The sequence below is a fragment of the Papio anubis genome, chromosome 7 (genome assembly GCF_008728515.1).
Source record: "Papio anubis isolate 15944 chromosome 7, Panubis1.0, whole genome shotgun sequence".
NCBI classification, from domain to species: domain Eukaryota; kingdom Metazoa; phylum Chordata; class Mammalia; order Primates; family Cercopithecidae; genus Papio; species Papio anubis.
In genome coordinates, this window is record NC_044982.1 from 55,752,849 (window position 1) to 55,778,368 (window position 25,520).

General features: G+C 39.5%; 1 protein-coding gene across 3 annotated transcripts in view; it reads left to right on the forward strand.

Moving 5' to 3' along the window:
• The first annotated feature begins 3,399 nt into the window (after positions 1–3,399).
• The window catches only part of SAV1 (salvador family WW domain containing protein 1), a 36,729-nt gene continuing 14,608 nt past the window's right edge, over positions 3,400–25,520 (forward strand). For all 3 annotated transcript variants that reach the window (XM_009211511.3, XM_003901780.3, XM_009211510.2), the window contains exons 1-2: positions 3,400–4,041; positions 6,302–6,745. In XM_009211511.3, coding sequence (XP_009209775.1) covers positions 3,948–4,041; positions 6,302–6,745 — 538 coding nt within the window. In that variant the 5' untranslated portion in view covers positions 3,400–3,947. The remainder of the gene's footprint in view (positions 4,042–6,301; positions 6,746–25,520) is intronic.

Consider the following 25,520-nt stretch of genomic DNA (forward strand, 5'->3'; position numbering starts at 1 on the left):
GCCTACATGGTGGAAAACTCCAGGACTGCAAGACACTTCAGAAATCAAATGGTTCAGCTGGGCGCAGTGGCTCATGCCAGTAATCCCAGCACTTTGGGAGGCCAAGGCAGGCAGATCACGAGGTCAGGAGGAGATCGAGCCCATCCTGGCTAACAAGGTGAAACCCCGTCTCCACTAAAAATACAGAAAATTAGCTGGGTGTGGCGGCAGGTGCCTGTAGTCCCAGCTACTCAGGAGGCTGAAGCAGGAGAAGAGCGTGAACCCAGGAGGCGGAGCTTGCAGTGAGCTGAGATCGTGCCACTGCACTCCAGCCTGGGCGACAGAGCGAGACTCTGTCTCCAAAAAAAAAAAAAAAAAAAAAAAAGGAAAGAAAGAAAAGAAATCAAATGGTTCACTTTCTTCATTTTCAGATGAGACAACCAAGAACTCAGAATGCTATGAGGTGAGCCCAGGGTCATACCCCACAGGCTCCACTAAAATAAATGTTGATGCTAAATTAATGTTTTTAAAAAGTTGTTAAAAACACGAGAAGCTTCCTAATTGCCAGTTTTCTCCACTGAGAATATAACTGTAAGGGGAAAAAAAAATCTCTACTATGGAATGCAGTATTAGCATTACTGAAGGCAATGTCTGGAGAATTACAGCTCTGTCGAACTATAGCAAATCTGAATTCCTTAATAAAAATTCTCAGAAGTCAAGGAATTTCTAGAAAACAGATGTTAATTGAAAGCTTTTAGATTTAAGGATTCAAATTCAAAGTTCACGTATTTGTTGTGCATTGCTATAGCTAATGCTGCCTGCAGATTGTTGATTCTGGAATGTACCCTCCTTGATAAAAAGGCAAATTAGGTGTCTTAAATAGAGCATCTAAGGCTTTCTCTCTGCTATAATTCAAAGAAATGAAATAGCATTGTACAAGGGAGTACTTTGTAAGGAACATAGATGGCTTTCCAAACAACTGTGTTAGAAACAGTCTGGACTCACATTAGTGGGATTCTGAATGTTCTGTAGCAGAAAAGAGCCCCAAATGGAAATTGAGGCTGGCATAGTGGCTCACGCCTATAACTGCAGCATTTTGGGAGGCCGAGGCTGGCGGATCACTTGAGGCCAGGAGTTCGGGACCAGCTTGGCCAACATGATGAAATCCGGTCTCTACTAAATATACAAAACGTAGTTGGGTGTGGTGGCGGGCGCCTGTAATCCCAGCTACTCGGGAGGCCAAGGTGAGAGGATCTCTTGAACCTGAGAGGCAGCGGTTGCAGTCAGCTGAGGTAGTGCCACTGCACTCCTGCCTGGGGGATAGAGCGAGACTCTACCTCAGGAAAAAAAAAAAAAAAGGAAATCGAAAACTCCAGTTCTGATGTTATTCTGTCATTAACCAGGAATATAATCTGAGGCAAAACACTTAATTTTTCTCGTTCCTTTTTGATGTTGATGAGGTGAGCCCAGGTAATCTCAGAATTCTTTTTCAACTATAAAATTCTAGGATTCTTTCCTCCACACGTGAAAGGTGTCCCGTATTTCAGGCTCTGGGAAAACTCGCAGTGAGAAGAGTTGCCTTTATTAACAAGGTACTAATATCCTTTTGCCCTTCTCTGGGGTAAGCCTTGGGCAGAAACCTGGCACTTCTTTGGCTCCCCCTTCCCCCTTCAGCTCCTGCCTTCACACTCTGATGTGTAAAAAAAACCCCATTGTGTTTTCACTTAAGTTTCATCACTCTTTCTTCTCCCTGCACACTATCAATGCTTTAGGACTTGTCCTTATTTCTAACCACAGGAACAAGTTTTTCTAATGTTTCTCTCAGAGTACACTCTGCTTCTAGTGAGTTCCAATTCTGTTTCTTAAGATTTTCGTACCCATGGGAGTGACTGATAGTCTCACACTCCATATTCAATGTCAGCAAATCTGGCGGGCTTTCTTTAAAATATGTCTAAAATGTGTCCACTTATCTCCACCTATTATTACCTGGGTCCAAGCCAGCAATAACTTCTGACTGATCTCCCTGCTTTTGCCCTTATCTCCATTGTCTACTCTCCACCCAGCACCCAAAGCAGTCCTGTGAAAACATTAACTCAGATCATGTCACTCTTCTGCTCAAAGTAACACTCCTTACAATGGCCTACAAAGCCCAAGATGCAGTGGCTATTGTTACTCTCTAACTGCATTCCCCATTCGTCTCCCCCTCTTTTCCAGTAGTAAACCCTCTTACTGTTCCTCCAATCTGCCAGGAACATGGCCACTTGCAGTGACTTTGCACTTGCTGTTCTTTCTGCCTGGAATACTGTTCCTCCAGATAGCTGCATGGCCAGTTTCCTCATTCTGTCACTTAACTCCAATGTCACCTTCTCCTGAGCCTTCTCTGGTCCTTCTATCACCCTCTCTAAAATTGCGAGTACTCTCTTATTTTCACTTCATCACTTACCACTATCTTAGTATGTTTTGCTTATTTTTCGTCATTTTTTTCTTTCCCATGACAGTAGGAATTTTTGTCTGTTTTGCTTATTGCTATATCACAAACACCTAGCACAGTGGGTGATGAGTATTTATTGCTAAATGAATGAATTGTGGGAGATCTGCATCAAGGGAACATATGGAGACAGACCCTAGATTAAATGTCTCCTTTGTTTGCTCATGGTAAAACAAAATTTGACCATCTTTTTAATGTTATGTGGTAAAAAAATTCCATGTCTTTTGTTGTGACATGTCTTAGATGTCTTGTGAGATGTTTTAGATCTCAGGGAAAGCATTCTTCATTATTAAAGCCTGAATTTGGTCACTAGGGGATGAATCCAATCTTATTTTCCAAATGTTATCCTGTACATATGGCAGTCTTGCTAAGTTATATAGAAGGAAGTAGAGTCTCTTATTTTAGATAGAAAATTCCTGGTCCCGACTTGCAGTGGTCAAAGTCCTCAAAATTCTAAGATCGTAACACATAACGTCAGGAGGAAATACGTGGCTATTAATCATACTAATGATAATGATGCAATAAAATAATTGTAATATGCTAACACCAAATGTATCTTAGGAAATTCCATCTTGCATTCTTCCGTTTTTTCCTGTTATTAGAAAAACGCACTCCCTGATACTCAGTAGAGGATCAACTTATTTCTAGTTAACCAGCATGAACGCTTCCAACAGAATAGATGATATGATACAGCACTACCCTGAGGGTCATGGTTAGCATTCCACATTTTTTACGGAACTGAATTCACCAGCCTTGGAAACACTAAGAAGAACACCCATCTTGGGAAAAGAGGGTCACTGCCTCCATTAGAAATCCCGAGAGGACACAAAAACAACAACAAAAAAAACTGTCGTGGAGAGTGGCTTCACGACTTGCGCATGCGACGAGCTCCCGCTCTCAGCGAGACAGGGTTCGTCCTTCATCTTCTCAGTCGGCAGGACCTGCTTCTCGCTGAGGATGAGCGAGGACAGCCGAGGCTCGGTGGGACCCGCCCTTTAGCCGAGAGCCCCTGCACCCGAGTCCCGCCCCGGAGCCTCGCCGGGAGCTGTGGTGGAGGAGGGGCGGCGGTGGCCCGCGCTGCGTCGAGCTTCCCAGAATTCCCAGCGGCCGCGGGGAAAGTTTACGGGATGTAGGCGGCGGCGGCGGTAGTGGTAGCGGTTGCCCGGCGGCCCGCGGCGAACCATGGCCCTGGCCTGGCGTCGCTGGGCTTTTCTCACGGCGTCCCCGAGCAGCGTCGCAGAGCGGGCCGACTTCCGGGAAGGAACTGACCAGCGACTGAGCGGCGGCCGGCGCGCTTAGCGCCCTGAACATGCGGCAGTCCCTGCAGGCAACCGCGGGCTCCGGACAGGCGGCGGCGGAGGCGGCGGCTCAGGAGGGAAGGAGGCGCCGGCGCCGGCGGAGGTGGCGGCGGAGACGGCCGGCGCCCGGCGCGGAGCCCTAGGGAGGCAGCTCAGCGCGGCCTCGGGCCTCGTCGAGAAGGATGCTGTCCCGAAAGAAAACCAAAAACGAAGTGTCCAAGCCGGCCGAGGTGCAGGGGAAGTACGTGAAGAAGGAGACGTCGCCTCTGCTTCGGAGTGAGTGTCAGGCGGGGCGCGCCCACACCTGGCCCAGGCGGCCGGGGGCTGCGGGGACCTGGGCGGGGGCGCCGGCGGGTCCCCAGGGCTTCTCCTTCGTCGCTGGTCGCTGTGAAATACTGGTTTTGAGATTTTCTTGTGCCTGAAGTGGTATTTGTTGATTGAAAGCCCGTAAGACTAAGAAACTTGGGTTAGTCCCCCCGCCCCTAACCGCGCCAAGAGCACCCCCTAAAAATTGAACAGACTTCTTCACCCCGCCTGGCAGAGAGTTGTTGGTTTTGAGTACTGGAAGAGAGACTAGAAAACACTTAAATTGTTTATAACCTAATGAGTAATTAGACAGGGACACTTTTTACTCTTCTGAGTGCGTCGAGATGTGCCTCATGTTTGCAAACATTGTTGGTGTCTCTGGACCGTGCTGCAAGTTGTGCAAACTCTGGGGCAGAATTCCTTAGGCCTGCTGCCAGATGCAGACTTGAGAAGGTGAAAAGCACACCATAGTTCTTGTGGCTGCCACCCAAAGCCTCATCACTCTTACATCCCAGAGCAGAGAGCCAAAAGCCTTTGTATTTGGCTATATTCGTGAGATTCCAAAAAGGCAACTCAAAATGATTTCTATCATGTTAGAGAAATTCCACCGTCACCCGCCCCACCCCCGGAAAATTTTTTTTTTTTGGATAGGGTATATCCCACCCTCAACCCCCACCTCCGATCCCCCGCTACTTTTCTTCTTAATTTAAGTATTTGATTTTTGAGTTGAATCTCTTGGATTTTTAATTATTGTGTGTTCAGGACATTTGTGAGGCATGGAGCTGGTATTTTGGTGCTTATACTGCGCCCCGGGCCCTTTGCGTAAGTTTCCTTCTTGGAAGCTGGTAGTAACCTTGTGACTTAAGTATTACCTCATACTGTAATTGGGAATGCTAGGTTTCTAGTATTTGCCCAAGATCACACAGATGGGAGAGCATGTTCTCCATTATAACCACATTGTCAGCCTTCCAGATTTATAGTAGTACTTGCAATACTTTCAACAAAATATATGTCGGTTGAGCATGTCAGTAACTGGAAACTTGATTTTTAAGTTTTTTTTTTTAACTTGATTTTCAGTTACACATGCTGTTAGGTTTTTGGCTGTTTTTAAGTGATAGCTTGCTGTTTGCTACAAATAAAGTTTATCAAACATTACTTGAAATCGTGAATCCTGTTTGTCACACTTTTTTTATTATTATACTTTAAGTTCTGGGGTACATATGCAGAACATGCAGTTTTGTTCATGTTTGTCACAATTAAGCAAATAACTTTTGATATACTTTGTTTTGTTGTCGTTACATCAAGTGTTGAGCCTTATTTATTCGGATATTTGTTTCTGTCCAGTGTTAGTTTCTGAAGCTTATTAATATGAGTGTCTCCAATATTGTTTACTTAATGAATAATAAGAGGGTCTCCATATTCAGGTTTTTTCTTGTTTTAAAGGTATTTGCTTTCTAACTAGGAATGTCTTAAGCTGTTTTCAAGTTTCGTGTTTAAAAGTACAGTATCCTAAAAGCCATTGTTCTATTATCTACTATTTTGAATTATAATTACATAGTTTCAGGCTTGGTTTTTTTGAGCCGATTCAACATTTGTGTGCCTCTTTGAAATGAGAGCTTTTTATTTTCAATTTTCATACGTAAATTTTTGGCTTTCTAGCTTTTGATTACTGTGCTAGTGCTAGGTAATTCCAAGAGAAGAAAGAGCTACTAATTTTTTAATCTTTAAAGGAATCCACTTTTACATACTTGGGAGTAGCATTAAGTTCTATTTTATTTTTGAAATTGTGTTTGCTTCAAGAAGGATTTTTGGCAGTTTCTAAAATGAAGTGAGAACAACAAAATAAACTACTAGCTTAATTAACCAGAAACTATCAGTTTGTTAGATTGTTTCCTATTATTCATTAATTCATGACCATGTCATTAATGTGTAGTTCACATATAAGATTATTGGCATTTTATCATATTATGTATGGTAGTATGCAGAATACATTTCATTCTAGCTGAGCTTTTTACACATAGCATATTAATGCAAGTTATATAAATTCATTTGATTGGGAAAATATTAACCTTCTTCAGTTTAAAATGCCCAAGTACCATCCTAAACCAAAATTTAAAATTGTGTTTTAAGTTGACATTTGATTTTGGGGTGGTAGATGTAAATGAACAACTTTCGAAAACTTTTGTTACTTACTGATGAAAGGGTAATTTTATCCTTTGTTTTATTATAGATCTTATGCCTTCTTTCATCCGGCATGGTCCAACAATTCCAAGACGAACTGATATCTGTCTTCCAGATTCAAGCCCTAATGCCTTTTCAACTTCTGGAGATGGAGTAGTTTCAAGAAACCAGAGTTTCCTTAGAACTCCAATTCAGAGAACACCTCATGAAATAATGAGAAGAGAAAGCAACAGATTATCTGCGCCTTCTTATCTTGCCAGAAGTCTAGCAGATGTCCCTAGGGAGTATGGTTCTTCTCAGTCGTTTGTAACGGAAGTTAGTTTTGCTGTTGAAAATGGAGACTCTGGTTCCCGATATTATTATTCAGACAATTTTTTTGATGGTCAGAGAAAGCGGCCACTTGGAGATCGTGCACATGAAGAGTACAGATATTATGAATACAACCATGATCTCTTCCAAAGAATGCCACAGAATCAGGGGAGGCATGCTTCAGGTAGCTTAACATTATAAATAATATAGTAGTTTATTGACATGTCAATTAAAAAGATGTTCTTTTCTAGATTTTCTTGGGACGCAAACAAATACTACTAGCGAAATTTTTTCCACTTTGCTAGTTCTGCTTAAGCCTGTGTACAAATAGTTGTTAATCTACACTGAATGGAAGAGTCCTTGTGTCCATTTATTTTATTAACTCCTGTTATATAAACCTGGTACTTATCTCAAGGCTGTCTAGACTCTTAATGCTGTGTGTGACCCTTGAAAACCTAGAGAATTTAATGTCTCCAGTTGGTCTGAATTTAGGTTTAGGTTTGGTAGAATAATGGGAAGGGTAAGTCTTCAGAGACACTTGACAAACTTGGGAAAGGAAAGCAGAATAGGAACAACTGGGCATGCTCAGTGAGACCCTGAGCAACCGCATTACTTCACTAGATCCTGCACTTTTTCTCTGAACAAAAAGTAGTTTAAGAATTATTTCCTGAGTTGATCAGAAAGACTTGTCACATGGTTAATTGTGTGTTGAGCACGTCTTTATTCTTTTTGTAACAGACAAAAAATATTACCATTTAATTTAGGAAAAGAAGGTGCTTTCCATATCTCCTGACTTGGAAATACTTCTGAAAGGAGCAGAAGAGATTGGAGAAATGTACAGTTCTACTTTATTCCTAAAGTCCTGGTTTTACTAGATAAAATGAAGCGAGATGAAAATTAAACTTTTTTGTCCAATTGTTTTTTCCTACCAAGTTATAGACTTTAAATTTTGGCAGGATAAAAATAAAATGTGAGACAGATTTACTTTTTGGCTCACATAACTTCAAATAAGGCGACTTAAAAATGGTTTGGAGCATTAGTATTTTGACTGTAGAAAAAATTTATTCATTTAGTATTAACTGTTTATGTGTCTAGCGTTTTCCTTGGGTCTGTTGGTCTCTGCTTTCTGGTACCTGATTTGTCTGGTACCTTATTTGGAGAAACAAAACCAATTTATACACAATGGTCACAGAACAATTGTTATACTTTGTGATGCTAACTGTAAGTGCAACAGGGAATCAGAAGAGAGATCGGTATAGGCTGGAATACTTAAAGAGATGATTCATGGAAGAGGTAGGACTTGGACTGGGCCTTGAGTTTGGCCTTTAGATTAACATGGGCGAGAAGAAGGACATTTTACGTGGAAAATTGGGAAGAGCACAATGAAAACAGAGTAGGCGTGGTTTAAATCTAAGGAACAGTATAGTTCTGCCTGGTTTGAAGAAATAAGATGTAAGGTCGAGTGGAGATTTGTGGTTCAACAATAGGCTTAGATTTGAGTCAAACGGAAGCTCTTGCACATTTTGAAAGACAAGTGATTTTATGAAAGCAGTGTTTAAAGATTAGTTTTGTACTAGAATTAAGGGTAGATTCCTAGAGAAAAGAGGATTGCAGGTACCAGTGGATACCAGTGGTAATAGGAAAAGGCAAATCTAGGACTCTTTTGAAGGAAAAATGAGAAGTAAAGTTTAGGAGAAAGCAAATCGCTGAAGTTTTAAAAATAATGTGGAATAGTTGGTAAGAACAACTTATTTTATGAAAGCTGACATCAGAGTCTCACTGGAACATTGAAGAGGAGAGGTTTTCTAGGCATGTGGAAATGCAGTAAGAGGCATGGGTAAGCACCTTTTAGTTTTTAAAAAATTAGGTTAAAGAATTAGCTGCATGCTTGAGTGTTTATTTTGGTTATTTCTGATACGCAGTTCTGAACCTCAGGAATAATTTGTTATCTAACTAAAATAGTAAGTTTAATAGTGAGTTTTTCATTTATATTTTCTTCTAGAATAATAACTGCTTATTATAGGAAATTTGCAAAATGCAGAAACATAAAGGCAAAGTACCTCTCCACCAGAGATCCTCTTAGTATGTTATTTTCTTCATCTTTTTCCATGCCAAATTCTTTTTTTACATGGATGTGATTATACAATATTTTGTACAGTTTTCTGTTCTTTTTACTTGAATGATTTTCTTCATGTTGTATACTTTTTACGAGTGGTTTTAATGACTGCATAATCTTCCATTTGGTGCATATTCAGTGGTTAATGAGGACTTGACCTATACTTAAGAAATTTGGAAAGAGGAAGAAGTGGGACATGCCCAGATTAATGGGACTTGGCCACTAATGGGGTTTGAAGGACAAAGGAGAGGGGAGAGTCAGATAGGATTAGCACAGCACATGACTGCCTAAGAGATGCTCACAAAAATAAATGGCTGAATGAGTGAATGAACCCAGCGGTTATAAATCTGGAGACTTAAGACAGTTTTTGGTAGCTGAGGGAGAATAGAAATAGCTATTTTTACTGTTAATATAGAATATGTGTTATTCTTTGCATTCACCTTTCCCATCTATATTGCAGATGTCACTGATAGCTTGTAATACTTTTCTACCTGAGATTTAAGTATGTAAATATGAAGAATTGATAACAAGTTAAACTCTTGTTTTGAAAATCTGATTTGCAAAATATAATTGAGGAAATACTATAAGAATTAAATCTCTACTGATCCTCTCTTAGGAACAATTTGACATAATTTTTGTAAGTTTAAAGACAGACTTTAAAACAACTTTCCAGTCGCAACTTCAAAGTAAAGGACAAGTTAATTGGATACGTTTTCAAATTCAAGTATGTCATTAAAAAAATAAGATTTCAGGCCGGGCACGGTGACTCACGCCTGTAATCCCAGCTCTTTGGGAGGCCTAGGTGGGCGGATCACGAGGTCAAGAGATCAAGACCATCCTGGCTAACCGGTGAAACCCCCTCTCAACTGAAAAAAAAAAATACAAAAAATTAGCTGGGCATGGTGGCAGGCGCCTGTAGTCCCAGCTACTCGGGAGGCTGAGGCAGGAGAATGGCGTGAACCCAGGAGGCCGAGCTTGCAGTGAGCCGGGATAGCACCACTGCACTCCAGCCTGGGTGACAGAGTGAGACTCCATTTCAAAAAAAATATAAATAAATATATTTTAAAAAAATAAATAAGATTTCAAAACACTGATGAAAGAAATTGAAGAGCACAAAAACAAATGGAAAGACATCCCGTGCTCATGGATCAGAAGAATTAACATCATTAAAATGACCATATTGCTCAAAGTAATCTGCAGATTCAGTGCAATCCCTATTAAAGTACCAGTCATTTTTCACAGAAATAAAAGAAAACAATCCTAAAATTTCCACAGAATCAGCAAGGAGCCCAAATACCCAAAGTAGTCCTGAGCAAATGGAACAGAGCTAGAAACATCACACTACCTGTCTTCAAAATCTATTATAAGGCTGTAGTAACCACAATAGCATGGTATTGGTATAGAAAGAGACATATAGACCAATGGAACAAAATAGATAATGCAGAAATAAATCCACATATTTGCAGCCAACTGATTTTTTACAAAAGCACCAAGAATGTACATTGGGAAAAGGACACTCTTCAATAAACAGTGCAGGGAAAATTGGATATCCACATGCAGAAGAATGAAATCTGACCCTGGTCTCACCATATGCAAATTTAACTCAAGATAGATTAAAGACTTAAGACCTGAAATTGTAAAACTGCTAGAAGGAAATGTAGGGGAAACACTTCAGGACATCAATCTAGCAAAGATTTTATGGCTAAGACCTCAAAAGCACAGGCAGCAAAAAGAGAAATAAACATAGGGGACTATGTTAAACCAAAAGACCTCTGCACAGTAAAGGAAACAACAGAATGAAGAGACAACGTATTGAATAGGACAAAGTGTTTGCAAAAGATTCATCCAGCAAGGGACTAATATCCAGAATATGCAAGGAAGCCAACAGAAAAACAATCCCATTAAAAAGTGGGCAAAGGACGTGAATAGACGTTTCTCAAAAGAAGACATACAAATGGCCAAAAGGTATGTGAAAAAATGTGCAACATCACTAATCATCAAGGAAATGTAAGTCAAAACCACAGTGAGGTATCTTACCCCAGTCAGAATGGCTATTGTTAAAAAGACAAAAAATATACTACTGGTTAGAGTGTGAAGAAAAGGCAACTGTTACAGACTGTTGGTGGGAATGTTGTAATTAGGACAGGCACTATGGAAAGCAGTTTGGAAATTTCTGAGAAAACTAAAAACAGAACTACCATATGATCCAGCAATTCCACTACTAGGTATCTATCTAAAGGAAAAGAAATCAGTATATCAAAGGAATACCTGTACTCCCATGTTTATCATGTCATTTGCAGCAACTTGAATGGAACTGGAGGTCATTATGTTAAGGGAAATCAGGCACAGAAAGACAGGTGTCTCATGTTCTTACTCACATGTGGAAGCGAAACACATTGATTTCATGAGATAGAAAGTAGAATGATAGCAGAGGCTGGGAAGAATGGGAGGGGAGGTAAAGAGAGGTAGATTAATGGGTCCAAACATACAGTTAGATGGAATAAGTTCCAAGGTTTGATAGCAGAGTAGGGTGACTACAGTTAACATTTTGAAATAGCTAGAAGAAAGGACTTGAAATGTTCCCAACACATAGAAATGATAAATACTCAAGGTGATGGATACCCTAAATACCCTGATTTGATCATTTCATACTCTGTACATGTAACAAAATATCACATGTACCCCATAAACATGTGCAAATATTATATATCCAAAAAATGCTATAAAACAGTATTACCACCTGACTGGGCTCTTGTGTGGTATCCAAATAGAGCTGAACACTGAGACAGCAGATAATGTAAAGGAGAAACAGTTTAATTTTTGCAAGGCAGCTGAGTAAGGAGGATGGGAAATGTTTCTCGGAGTCATCACTGCAAGACTTCAGAAGCTAGGGTTTTAAACATGATTTGGTAAGCAGGGGGCTAGGGGATGGGGGCTGTTGACTGGTCTGGGATATTGCTGGTAAGTTGGGGAGTTGCAAGACCAAGTCAGTTCCATGGTTGAGTTCATGGAACACTGGTCCAGTTGGTGTCAGTTGGTCCACTTGTAAGCAAAGTCTGAAAAATATCTCAAGGACCAGTCTTAGGTTTTACAGTAGTGTTTGTGACTGCCAGTTACTATGGAAAGAAAGCTGGGGAAAAAATGGCAGGTTACTGTTTAAACCTATAGCTTAGCAGAAAAGTTTGCAGGAGGTGAGATCACCAGTGATGAAAGTGGCCTGGCCTCTTTGGCCAGTCCAACTTCTGGAAACCATCAAGGGAGTCTGTGTGATCTAGGATCAGTGTTTTCTTGTTCTTCTCTTCTCTTTTCTTTTTTGAGGCAGAATCTTGCTCTCTTGCCCAGGCTGTAGTGCAGTAGTGTGATCACAGCTCACTGCAGCCTCGACCTCTCGGGCTCAAGCGATCCTCCCACCTCAGCCTCCTGAGTAGCTGGGACTACAGGCATGCACCACCACACCTGGCTAAATTTTTGTGTTTTTAGTAGAGACTGAATTTCACCATGTTACCCAGGCTGGTCAAACTCCCCAGCTCAAGCAATCTGCCTGCCTTGGCCTCCCAAAGTGCTGGGATTACAGGCATGTGCCATAGCATCCAGTCTGGATTATTGTTCTTTAAAAGAAGCAAGCTTGTTAATCTTATGGGCAGCCTGCCCTGGGGCTACCACAGGAAGATAATTATTAGTGACTGCCATTTGTTGAAATGACTGTTTGCAAGCAGTCATACATGGAGGTGGAAAAAGAAGGAAAATATTTTATTAAAATTCAGGCCCCTACTGTAATTTTAATCTTGAGGGTGTTTTTAATTTTATGAGGGAGGTTTCAGCAGGAGTCAGCAAGCTACACCCATAGGCCAAATAGACTTGCCTCCTGCAATAAAATAAAGTTTTATTGGAACGTACATACAGTGAAATAAGATTTTATTTCGTGGAATAGCCAAGACCTTGTTTTAATGAGACAGTAGACTTCTGCATTCGAAATCTCCTCCCTGGCTCTTTTATATCAGATTGCGTTAGGCTTAAAGCAGGTTGCAGGTAGTTGAAGAATCTCTCTGGTAATAAGGTATCTCCCCCAACCAAGAAAAAAAAAATTCTTTACAGCAGTTGATACATTGCTTGAGATACTTCATTTGATAACATTAATTTTTATCAGGGCAATATAGATTTAATGTTTTACCTTGTAGAAAAAAATACTTTTTTTGAAGGAATCACTTAAGTTGCAGGGAAAGATTAATAACGAATTACATGCCAAACAGAAAAGCCTAATAAGCTTCCTTTTCCAGAAGGCAAAAATCTGAATATGAGACAGTAGCTGAAAGTTTCTTGAATTCACCTTGCGAAGACTTAAAACATACTTTTAGGATTTATGCTGAATAGGGTTCAAGGAATTTGAATGAATAGAAAGGAGAAAGTAACTTTATAGGAGGATAGGATAGGGATGTGTGATAGATTTATTTTCACAAACATTCAATTTTGATTGTCATAAGCATAAAAAGATTGGAAAATTTGTTTTGTAATGACTTAATGGCAATAGTAATTCCTGTCAATTAGTTATTAGATTTTCAGGAAACACCTTATGTCAAGGGTTAAATTCAGCTTATTGTATTTAGTAGAAACACAAAAACAAGTTGTGTAATCTCAGAAAGCTTTAGAGCCTAGAAAGTTCTACGTTTAGCTTTAGAACTTTCAGATTAGAAAATTTGACCTTTTATGTTCTTGGCCACATACCAGTCATGCACTTACTGTATGTGCCAAAGGAAGGAATCCTGCTGTTAACAGGAAGTCTTTAGTTGGAATACTAAAGGCAGATTGAATTCCTTTGTTTTGCGCTTAAATTTTAGTTCTGTTTTGAAAACATTTTTAAACATTTAAAGATGACTGAAGAAATCAGGATACAAACATCAAACTGAAAAGTGTGGGCTTTATCAAGAAGTACTGGATTTGCAATTACTCGGGTAATGTTGTAAATATTTGTGTAACCAGAAACCTTTGAGGAGCGGTTGATAATCTTTAGAGACACCACCTTTTCTGCATTTATTTTGCAGAGGAAGAGAGAAAGCATTTGGTTGGGTTTAGTACTTAGATCTCTTTATCAACATCTTGATTATAACACGCTAATAATGTGTAGTATCCATTACTAGGGACCCTGTGGAACTGTATTAGACCTCTAGATCCATTTTATTCTCTGTAGCCACTACAACATTTGGAAACCGGCCTATTTGAGTTTTATTCATAATGGTGGCTCTCATAAATATCTGCCTGGTTGTATGAGATTAAGTTTTTTGGCACATCTACTGAGAGCTTGGTAGAGAGAGAAAATAATACTTTATCTGTGTCTTCGACTAAGTCATATGTTGAGTATATGAATGTTTTACTTTATATTAATAGAAGGTGTTTGTGCAGTTAATTCCTGCAAATAGAAGCTGTTTTGAGGATTCATTATAAATCCAGTTTATTACTTTGAAGGACTACTTGAAATTACGGAAAGCTAATTTTGTTTTTGTCACTCAAAAACTGAAGTTCTCATTTTTTCTCACTGATTTGGTTTGAAATTGGTGGCTTGCTTTTTCTTTTGTGGCAGTCCTATTTTTCTTTAAAGAATAAATAACAGTTGATCTTTTGTTGCTAAGATTACATGGTTAGTAATAGGTTTGTCATTTGACCTTATACCACTTGTGTGACCACTGCTAAAATAATTCACTTGAACCTGTTTTCTCATCTGTAAATTGGTGGTAATAATACTACCTCCTAAGGCAGTTTTGGCTATGAAATAAGACATATGGAAAGGGCTGGGGATAGAATACACATCCATAACTGTTTGCACATATCCTTTGTAAGAGTGAGTGTTTCCCAGCACTTTGGGAGGCTGACACGGGCAGATCACGAGGTCAGGAGTTCAAGACCAGTCTGACCAATATGGTGAAACTACGTCTCTACTAAAAATACAAAAGTTATCCGGTCATGGTGGCATGTGCCTGTAATCCCAGCTACTTGGGAGGTTGAGGCAGGAGAATCGCTTGAACCCGGGAACCCGCAGAGTGGAGGGTGCAGTGAGCCAAGATCACGCCACTGCACTCCAGCCTGGGCAACAGAGCGAGACTCCATCTCAAAAAAAAAAAAGAAAAAAGTGAGTGTTTTGTGTTCTATTCTTTTCTCACATACTTGGTATGTTGGTTATTGAAGTTTGAGCTTTCTGGCGTAACTCATACTGGAGGAATGATGTGTTAGAGCTTGACATAGCTTTTTTATTTTTATTTTTTATTTTTTAGTCTGCTAGATCTGTTTTATTGCTAGTAATGCTTTATGCTTTAGAACAGTGGTTTGCATTATTTTGTACTATACATTTATCTCAATAGATTTTATAAAATTATCCCAAATAATAATTTGAAAAAAATATATCACACATTGCACTTTCAGAAAGTACAGCTGGGGCCGGGCGCGGTGGCTCAAGCCTGTAATCCCAGCACTTTGGGAGGCAGAGATGGGCGGATCATGAGGTCAGGAGATCGAGACCATCCTGGCTAACACAGTGAAACCCCATCTCTACTAAAAATACAAAAAATTAGCTGGGCATGGTGGCGGGCGCCTGCAGTCCCAGCTACTCCGGAGCTGAGGCAGGAGAATGGCGTGAACCCGGGAGGTGGAACTTGCAGTAAGCGGAGATCACACCACTGCACTCCAGTCTGGGCGACAGAGCGAGACTATCTGAAAAACAAAAAGTACAGCTGGGGTATGTTTTGAAATTATTAATATCTCTAAAGAAGTTTAGGAATCATGGCTTTACAGGGCATTGGGGTTTTTTAATAGCGTTGGTAAAGCTGATGTGCCTATTTGCAACTTTCTGGGTACTTCATGGCTCCTTTATCAAATTGTCAGGCTTTAAAAATGAGAGTTTTTACAGAGAGGTCTTTGTGCTTCCTCTAAATATGAATTACAAATTTATGGTTCAGATATGGCTTTTGGTACCTAATGTTTAAATGTAAAAGTACATGTGGTTCTAGATTTAGGCAAGTTCAGTACGTATGTGGAAATATGGGTTTTCTTAATAGATGAAGTTGCCACAAACTTTTAATACTCTCTAAACCTGTATAGTTTTTGTTTTTGTTTTTCTTTTTGAGATGGAGTTTCACTCTTGTTGCCCAGGCTGGAGTGCAATGGCACGATCTCGGCTCACCGCAACCTCCGCCTCCCAGGTTCAAGTGATTCTCCTGCCTCAGCCTCCCGAGTAGGTGGAATTACAAGCATGCGCCACCATGCCTGGCTAATTTTGTATTTTTAATAGAGACCGGGTTTCTCCATGTTGGTCAGGCTGATCTCAAACTCCTGACCTCAGGTGATCCGCCCACCTCGGCCTCCCACTGCTGGGATTACAGACGTGAGCTACCGCACCCGGCCCCTGTATTGTTTTTAATTACTATAAAAGCTTTTGTTTTTAGTCCAGGCGCAGCGCCTGTAATCCTAACCAACACGGTGAAACCCTGTCTCTACTAAAAATACAAAAAGTAGCCAGGCATGGTGGCAGGTGCCTGTAATCCCAGCTACTCGGGAGGCTGAGGCAGGAGAATCGCTTGAACCTGGGAGGTAGAGGTTGCAGTGAGCCGAGATTGCACCATTGTACTTTAGCCTGGGCGACGAGGCTAGACTCCGTCTCAAAAAAAAAAAAAAAAGGCAGCTTTTGTTTTTAATAATGCAGTATTTAGAAATTTATTTCTATTATGTGGTTCCTGAGGGAAGCTCTGTTAGCTAAAATATTATGGCTTTTATAAATAAATATAAATACACTAAATTGACTATGCATTAAAAAATTGTTACATTGCTATGCTTGGTTTTGGCTGTAAAGCATTTTTAACATAATGAACATATTAGAGTGTAAAGTAATTGTGTGTTTCTACGATGTGATATTAGTCATTTGCTGTGTACATGTGTTTCATACATTTGCTTTTCTGTTTATTTTCTCTTTAAGTACTGAAGTTGCTTAAACTACATATATTAAACCTTCAGTTGCAGTTTAATAGAAGCCTAAGGTCAGTTTCACCAAAAGGCTTGTTTTGTTCTGTTTTATTGTCACCATCTTTTTAAAAATTACATATTAGCTTTCTTTTTCAAAGGGTACTGAACAAGGGTGATCTTTAGTCTGTTTTTGTTCTTGCATCCTTTTTGCCAGAATACTTCATAGGTAATGTTGTGTACTTTCTATCGCATAGGTTCCAGTGACGTATAATGATGGATTTGTCTGTGATGTTAAGATGCAGCCATGGGTACAGATGTCAGCTTAATTCATCCATCATGGAGTTCTCCATAAGCCTTTTATCTATTATTGGTTTTTGGCAGCCATTAATGATAAGTGGCTAGCACTATTACAGGCATACTTCATTTTATTATGCTTTGCTCTATTGTGTTTTGCAGATAACTGTGTTTTTTACAAGTTGAAGGTTTGTGGCAGTCCAACAGCACATGCTCATTTCATGTCTTTGTCACATCTTGGTGATTCTCACAATATTTCAGACTTTTTCATTTCTGCCTGTTTTGGTGATCTGTGATCAGTGATTGCTGATGTTACGATTATAATTGTTTTGGGGCATCACAAGGAATTGCACTCATGTGCAAACTAAACTAAAATAAGTGGAGCCTGATGATGTGACTAAATTGTTCTGGTCTCATGATAAAACTTGAACAGATGAGTTGCTTCTTATGGATGAGCTTTCTAAGAAAGTGGTTTCTTGAAATAGAATATACTCTTGGTGAAGAAGCTGTAAATATTGTTGAAATGACTAATGATTTAGGATATTAAATAAGTTTAGTTGATAAAGTAGCAGTGGAATTTGAGAGAATTGATGCCAATTTGAAAGAAATGCTACTGTGGGTAAAATGCTATCAGACAGCATCACATGCTACAGAAAAATCTTTCACGAAAGGAAAAGTCCATTGATGGAGCAAATTTCATTGTTGTCTTACTTTAAGAAATTGCCAGAGCTACCCCAGCCTTCAAACACCACCAGCCTAATCTGTCAGCAGCCATCAGTATGGAGACGGGACCCTCCACTGGCAAAAAGATGCTGTGAACTCACTAAAGGCTCAGACAATCATTTGCATTTTTTTAGCAATAAAATTTTTTTATTAAGACCTGTACTTTTTTTAATGATATAATGCTATTGCACCCTTAATAGACTACAGTATATTGTAAAAGATAACTTTTTATTTTTTTGAGACAGAGTTTCGCTCTGTTGCCAGGTTGGAGTGCAATGGTGCAATCTCGGCTCACTGCCACCCCCACTTCCCAGGTTCAAGCGATTCTCCTGCCCCCGCCTCCCGAGTAGCTGGGTCTACAGGTATGCGCCACCAGGCCCAGCTAATTTTTGTATTTTTAGTAGAGACAGGGTTTCACCATGTTGGCCAGGATGGTCTCGATCTCTTGACCTCGTGATCCACCTGCCTTGGCCTCCCAGATTGCTGGGATTACAGGTGTGAGCGACCGCGCCCAGCTGTAAAGATAACTTACATTCACTGGGAAACAAAAAAATTCGTATAACTCACTTTATTGCTATATTCACTTTATTGCAGTAATCTGGAACCAAACCTGAAATGTCTCCAAAGTATGTCTGTATTTCATTAAGTGTTGCAAATTGTGACACTTGAATTCTGTCATTTCTTCTTTATTAGTTGGAATATTATAGTTAAGGACTTGATCAATTATTTGGTTGCTGTTCATATAGGAAAGAAGGGTTAAATGTTAGATCTTTTCCTTTGTTTTTATTTCAAAATAATGAGTTGATACCCTGGCCACGTACAGAAGTAACCATGAACTCATGGATTTTTAACGCCAAGCTTTATTTGGATTTTATCATTTTTTAATTAATGTTCATTTTCTGTTCTAGGATTCATTCCAGATGTACTGCATTGCATTTAATTGTCGTATGTCTTTAGTCTTTAATCTATGCTAGTTTCTCAGTCTTTTGTTTTTTATGACTTTGACAGTTTTGAGGAGTACAAAATGTTTTGTAGATTGTACCTCAATTTCAATTCTTTTTTTTTTTTTTTTCGATTTCTTTTTTTTAGACGTTGTCTCCCTCTGTCACCCAGGCTGGAGTGCAGTGACGCAATCTTGGCTCACTGCAACTTCCACCTCCCAGGTTCAAGCAGTTCTCCTGAATAGCTGGGATCACCGCCACGTGCCACCACACCGGGTTAATTTTTGTATATTGAGTAGAGATGGGGTTTCGCCATGTTGCCAGGCTGGTCTTGAACTCTTGACCTCAGGTGATCCACCCGCCTTGGCCTCCCAAAGTGTTGGGATTATAGGCGTGAGCCACTGTGCCCCACCTTTTTTTTCAATTTCAAAAGTCTGATGTTTTTCTCATGTTCCATATTATCGTGTATTTCCTCTGACCCAGAAGCCATTTCTCCAAGATGAACTGGTGGATTTTAAGATTTTTAAGACTTAGTTTTAATTATTGGTGTGGTATTCCTTTTGATGTTTAAATTGCTGTTTCTTTGATGGCAGGAGCCCCTTCAATGTTGGTTCCTTTTTATTTCTCTTTGCTTTCTAATGTGACTAGATATTCCAGGCTCATCTTGTGCATTTTCTTCCTCAGTCCTGTACTCAACCATTTATCTAAGGATCCCTGGTTCCTTTCGATGGGGAAGTAGTATTCAGGGATTGCACGCTTGTGCTCGTTGCTGTTTGGTGGATTCATGCTTGTAGACCTTTTCAGTGGACATATCTAGGAAATATGTTTTGTTGTTTTCTGGAAATAGAAATTCATTATGAGTTCATACTGTTTGCAGTTTAAGATTTCCAAGTTTTTACTTTCTGCTTTTTAAAAAGTTTAATTGTGATAAAATACACATAACAAAATTTACCATCTTAACTATTTTTAAGTGTACAGTTTGGTGGCAGTAAGTACATTCACATTGAGCTACCTTCTTTTTGCCTTAGGTTTTTATTTTTTTCTCATACTGAAAATCTTGGTTCCTGTTGACAATTATATAACTATTCATTTGCTTTATCTGTAGCAAAACTAGCTTTAAAAATACTGTCATCGACAATGTGATTACTGAATAAAACAGAAGATTTCTTTGTAGTTTATTTTTTAAATTTAGGATATTTCCTGATGAGGAAGTACAATTTATTGTGTTGAAAATTCTCTTTGGGCTGGGCACAGGGGCGCATGCCTGTAATCCCAGCACACTAGGAGACCATGATGGGAGGAATGCTTGAGTCTAAGGGTTTTGAGACCAGTCTGGGTGACATAGCGAGACCCTGTCTTTACAAAAAATAATAAAAGTTAGCCAGGTTTGGTGGTGCATGCCCATAGTCACACCTACTTGGGAGGTTGAGGTGGGAGGATTGCTTGAGCCCAGGAGGTTGAGGCTGCAGTGAGCCATAATTATGCCACTGCATTCCAGCCTGGGTGACAGAGTGAGACCCTGTCTCAAAAATAAATAACAATAAATAAGTAAATAAAATTCACTTTGAATAATTTTTCTGAAGTATGCTTTAGCTGCTTCATGCACTCTTAGATTCATTTGCTTCATTTTGTTTTCACTTTTAGGGATTGCTTTTTCTAAATTTTGATTTAATTTTGTTTGGAAGTTACATAGGATATTTAAAAGGTTGCAAAATCAAAACAATGAAACAGAGTACATTTAGAAAATTAATTCTATCCCTATCCTCTTCCACCCCATTTCCTTCCTCCCCCTGTAAATACCCAATTTTATTTTATTTTATTTTATTTATTTTTATTTTTTGAGACGGAGTCTCGGTCTGTCGCCCAGGCTGGAGTGCAGTGGCCGGATCTCAGCTCACTGCAAGCTCTGCCTCCCAGGTTTACGCCATTCTCCTGCCTCAGCCTCCCGAGTAGCTGGGACTACAGGCGCCCGCCACCTCGCCCGGCTATTTTTTTGTATTTTTTAGTAGAGACGGGGTTTCACTGTGTTAGCCAGGATGGTCTCGATCTCCTGACCTCGTGATCCGCCCGTCTCGGCCTCCCAAAGTGCTGGGATTACAGGCTTGAGCCACCGCGCCCGGCCAATACCCAATTTTATTAATTTTTGTTACGTACTTCATTGCAACATTTTATGAAAATAAATATAAATATATATAATATGTATTCATATTCTTCTCTTTCATGTATATTGTGTTAGGTTTCTGTAGCTGTAAAACACATTACTCCCAAACTCATTGACATAAAACCATAAACATTTATTATCATAGTTTCTGTGGGTCAGGATTTTGGAAGTGGCTTAGCCAGGTCATTCTGACCTTCAGGATCTCTCATGAAGTTGCAGTCCACACACATATCAGCTGAGGCTGCAATTATCTGAAGGCTTTGCTCAGGCTGAAAGATCCATTTCTTTCTTTTTTTGGAGACGGAATCTCTCCCTGTCACTCACGCTTGAGTGCAGTGACGCACTCTCGGCTCACTGCAACCTCCATCTCCCAGGTTCAAGCGTTCTCCTGCCTCAGCCTCCTGAGTAGCTGGGACTACAGGCATGTGCCACCACACCCGCTAATTATTTGTAATTTTAGTAGAGATATGGTTTTGCCATCTTTGCCAGGCTGGTCTCAAACTTCTGACATCAGGTGGTCCACCCACCTTGACCTCCCAAAGTGCTGGTATTACAGGTGTGAGCCACTGCACCCGGCCAAAAGATCCACTTCTAAGTACACTCACAAGGCTGTTAGCAGGAGGCTTCAGTTCTGGCTGGAGGCCTCAATTCCTCACTCATGGGCTTCTCATGATATGGTATCTGGTTTCCCCCAGAGTGAGTGATGAGAGAGCAAGTACACTTGACCAGGGCAGAAGCTGCAGGGTCGTTTATATCCTCATCTCAGAAGTCACACACCATCCTTTCTGCCATGAACTATTGGTCACACAGACAAGGGTGTGAATACCAGGAGGACAGGGATAATTGGGGCCCAGGGCCACCTTACTGGCTGGCTACTACATATATATGTGTGCGTGTGTGTGTATATATATGTGTGTGTGTGTATATATGTATATATATAGTGGTGTACTGTCCAGATTCTTTTTTCACTTAATACATCCTGAATATTCCAGGGCAATAAAGAGAAATCATCTTCATTCATGTTTACAGCTATATAATCTAGTACTCTGTTCTGTGCGTGTAATAGTGTAATCATCCAGTTTGCTATTGGACATTTGGTTGATTTCTAGCCTTTTGCTACTACAGATGTTGCTGCAGTGACTAGCCTTATGCATATGCATTGTATGTTGTATTTAAATAAAAACTGTTTCTTAAACCACATGCCAATAACCTGTATTTATCCATACACTTACATATTCTTCTTTAGAATCTGAGTTTGAATTGAAGCATTTACCTTAATTTTAAAGTTTCTTCTAAATTACCTTTTGTCACTGGGGTCTGTTTCATTTGCCTTTCCTTAAAGGTAAACTTAATGTTTTCATTTTGCCTTAGTTTCCAGCCAACTGTAATTTTAAAAGCTCTTCAAAGTCTGCTGGGAACTTTTGACTAGTAGATGTTTTGCTCTGGCATGGTACTCCTTCGCACTTCAGTGGTCACCCAGTCTTTCTTGTTTTGACCATTCTGAGATATTCTAAATTTGGCAGTTAGGGCCTTGGGTTGACTGGCAGTCTTCTGTTAACACACTAACTTTTCATCTAAATGCTATATCCTTGTACCTTTAAGGGACAGGGATTCAAATTTACATTAAAATTTTGTCTGGGGTGCAACCATTACAAATAATGAGGATTAATAATAGCATGAACCATATACTGTCTTCCTAAGACTGTGTTAGAACATATCCAGCAATGATAATATATCTATATTTGCTGCCTAGTGGCTAACAAATTTACTCTCTTGTGATAAACACCTTCGTTTCAGAACTAGTAAAATGTGGGAGTGAAAGAGGCAAAATAAGTCCAAAAATCAAGGAAAATATTTATGCAGTTTCTGTCTCATTGATGTGTGTATCTCCTCCACTAATACCACGCTCTCTTTATTACTGCAGCTTATTTATTTAACACTTACTATGTGCTTTATTCTGTAGACACTGTTATAGAGACAGGAGATATATCTGTGAACAAAACAAAGATTCCTGTCCTAAGAATCTTCTTTGTGGGATTCTTGTAGGTTAATAAACAAACTAAAATTATAAAAAATGTAAAACGGTAAGTAGAAGCTCGGCAGATGTAGATTGCCATAGTAAGAATAAGCTTCATTGAGACATTTGAGAAGAGGCTTGAAGAGGGTGAGAGTGAGCCAAGAGAATATCTGAAGGAAGAATATTCTAGGGAGAATAAACAGCCAGTGCCTGCCATGTTTGAGAATAGCATCCAGGAGGTGAGTGTGGCTGGAACAGCGTGATCTAGGGGTTAAAAAAAAAATAGCAGCTTATGTCAGAGAAGAAATGGAGGTCTGATCATCGGTAAGGCTTCATATTGAAAGTTATACAGGAGATAACTTTCATCAAGTAATGAGACAGTAAAGATAACTTGTACCAAATGTCAAGGAAAAACTTACTGAGCTCAGCCAGTATCACCAACCTGTAGTGAACCAAATAAATACTTCCCGTTTTAAGCCACTGAGTTTGGGGTGATGTTTTATACATATGCTATTAGTATTCTTGTGTGAGAATAAAATTATGCAGCCAGATTATTCTTTTAAAAAGTATAGTAAATTTAACTTTTTTCAAGTTACACAGTTCTTAGTATTAACATATGTATAGATTTCATGTAATGCCTGTGTAATGAGAATATAGAACATTTCAAACACCCTCCAAAATTCCCTTATCTTGTTCTCTTATAGTCAACTCCTGTCCCTCACCCCCAGTTCCTAGCAATCACTGTTTTCTGTCCTAGTAGTTTTGCCTTTGCAAGAATGTCATAAAAATGGAATCATGCAGTTTGTAGCCACTTGAGACTGGATGCTTTCCCTCAGCATGATACTTCTGAGATTCATCTTTGAGATTCTTGCATGTACCAATAATTAGTTCCATTTTACTCCTGAGTAGATTTCACTGTACAGTTGCACCAAAGTTTGTGTATCCATTCTGTTGAAGGACGTGTATCGTTTCCACTTTGGGGCAAATATGAATGCAATCATTGTAAATATCCACAAATAGGATTTTGTGTGAATATGACTTCTCATTTCTCTAGGTAAATATTTGAGAATGGGATTGCTGTAGCATATGAAAAGCATATATTTAACTTTATAAGAAATTATTAAACTTGACTAAGAAATTATAAGAAATTACTAAGAGTGACTGTAGCATTTTGCGTCCACACCAGCAGTGTATGGGCACTGCAGTTGTTCTGTATCCAACTTGTATTGTCAGGGTTTTTTTTGTTTTGTTTTGTTTTTTGGCCATTTTCATAGATGTGTATTGTCATTTCATTATGGTTTTAATTTGCATTTCTCTCATGGCTAATTATGATCCTGAGCATTTTTTCATATGCTATTTACTGTCAATATGTTGTCTTCGGTGAAGTGCCTGTTAAAAGTTCTTACCCCCCCCCCCTTTTTTTTTTAACTGGGTCATTTTCTTTTCTTCTTCTGTTTTTGTTTTGAGAGAAGGGGTTTCACTCTGTTGCACAGACCGGAGAGTAGTAGCTGTTCACAGGCATGATGATAGTGTGCTACAGACCTGAAGTCTTGGGCTCAAGTAACCCTCCTACTCAGCTTCCTGAGTAGGTTGAACTACAGGTGCGTGTCACTGCACCAGGCTCAGGGTGGTTTTCTTACTGTTGAGTTTTGGGAGTTCTTTGTATATTCTACGTCAAAGTTCTTTGGCTAATAATGTGATTTGCAAATGTTTTCTCCCAGTTTACAGCTTGATTTTCTTTCTCATAGTGTCTTTCACAAGTGTTTTTAATCTTGACAGAGTTCAATTTAATCAGTATTTTTTCTTTATGAGTTGAACTTTCAGCATCATGGTAAAAAAAAGTACTCTTTGTTTAAACTAAACTCATGAAATTTTATTCTGTTTTTTTCTTGTAAAAGCGTTATAGTTTTACATTTAGATATATGATCTATTTTGAGTTAATTTGTATATAAGGTGGGAGGTATAGGTTGTGATGAGGTTTTTTTGCATATGGATGTCCAGTTATTGCAACGTCATTTGTTGCAACGTCATTCCCCATTATTGCCCTTTCACCTTTATCAAAAATCAGTTGACCATGTCTGTGTGGGTGTGCTTCTGGATTCTCTGTTCGGTTCCATTTATCTATTTGTCTGTTCTTCTGACAGTACCACACTGTCTTGACTACTGTAGCTTTATAGTAAGCCTTAAAAATCAGGTAGTGTGAGTCCTTCAACTTTATCCCTTTGTCAAAAAAATCGTTTTGGCTTCTCTAGTTCTTTTGCCTTTCAGTATACATTTTAAAATCTGTTTGTCTAATAACTATCTGTATCTACAAAAACTCCATGGAATTTTTTTTATTTTTTTTTTTTTATTTTATTTTTTTTTGAGATGGAGTTTCACTCTTATTGCCCAGGATGGAGTGCAATGGCACGTCCTCGGCTCACTGCAACCTCTGTTTCCGAGTTCAAGCGATTCTCCTGCCCCAGCCTCCTGAGTAGCTGGGATTACAGGTGCCCCCCCACCACGTCTGGCTAATTTTTGTGTTTTTAGTAGAGACAGGGTTTCACCATGTTGGTCAGCCTGGTCTCAAACTCCGGACCTCTGGTGATCCGCTCACCTCAGGCTCCCAAAGTGCTGGGATTACAGGTGTGAGCCACCATGCCCAGCCGGAATTTTTATTGGAATGACAGTAGTCTCCCTTTATCCATGGTTTTGCTTTCCACAGTTTCAGTTACCTCTGCAACTGCAGTCTGAAAATAGATGAATATGGTACAATAAGATCTT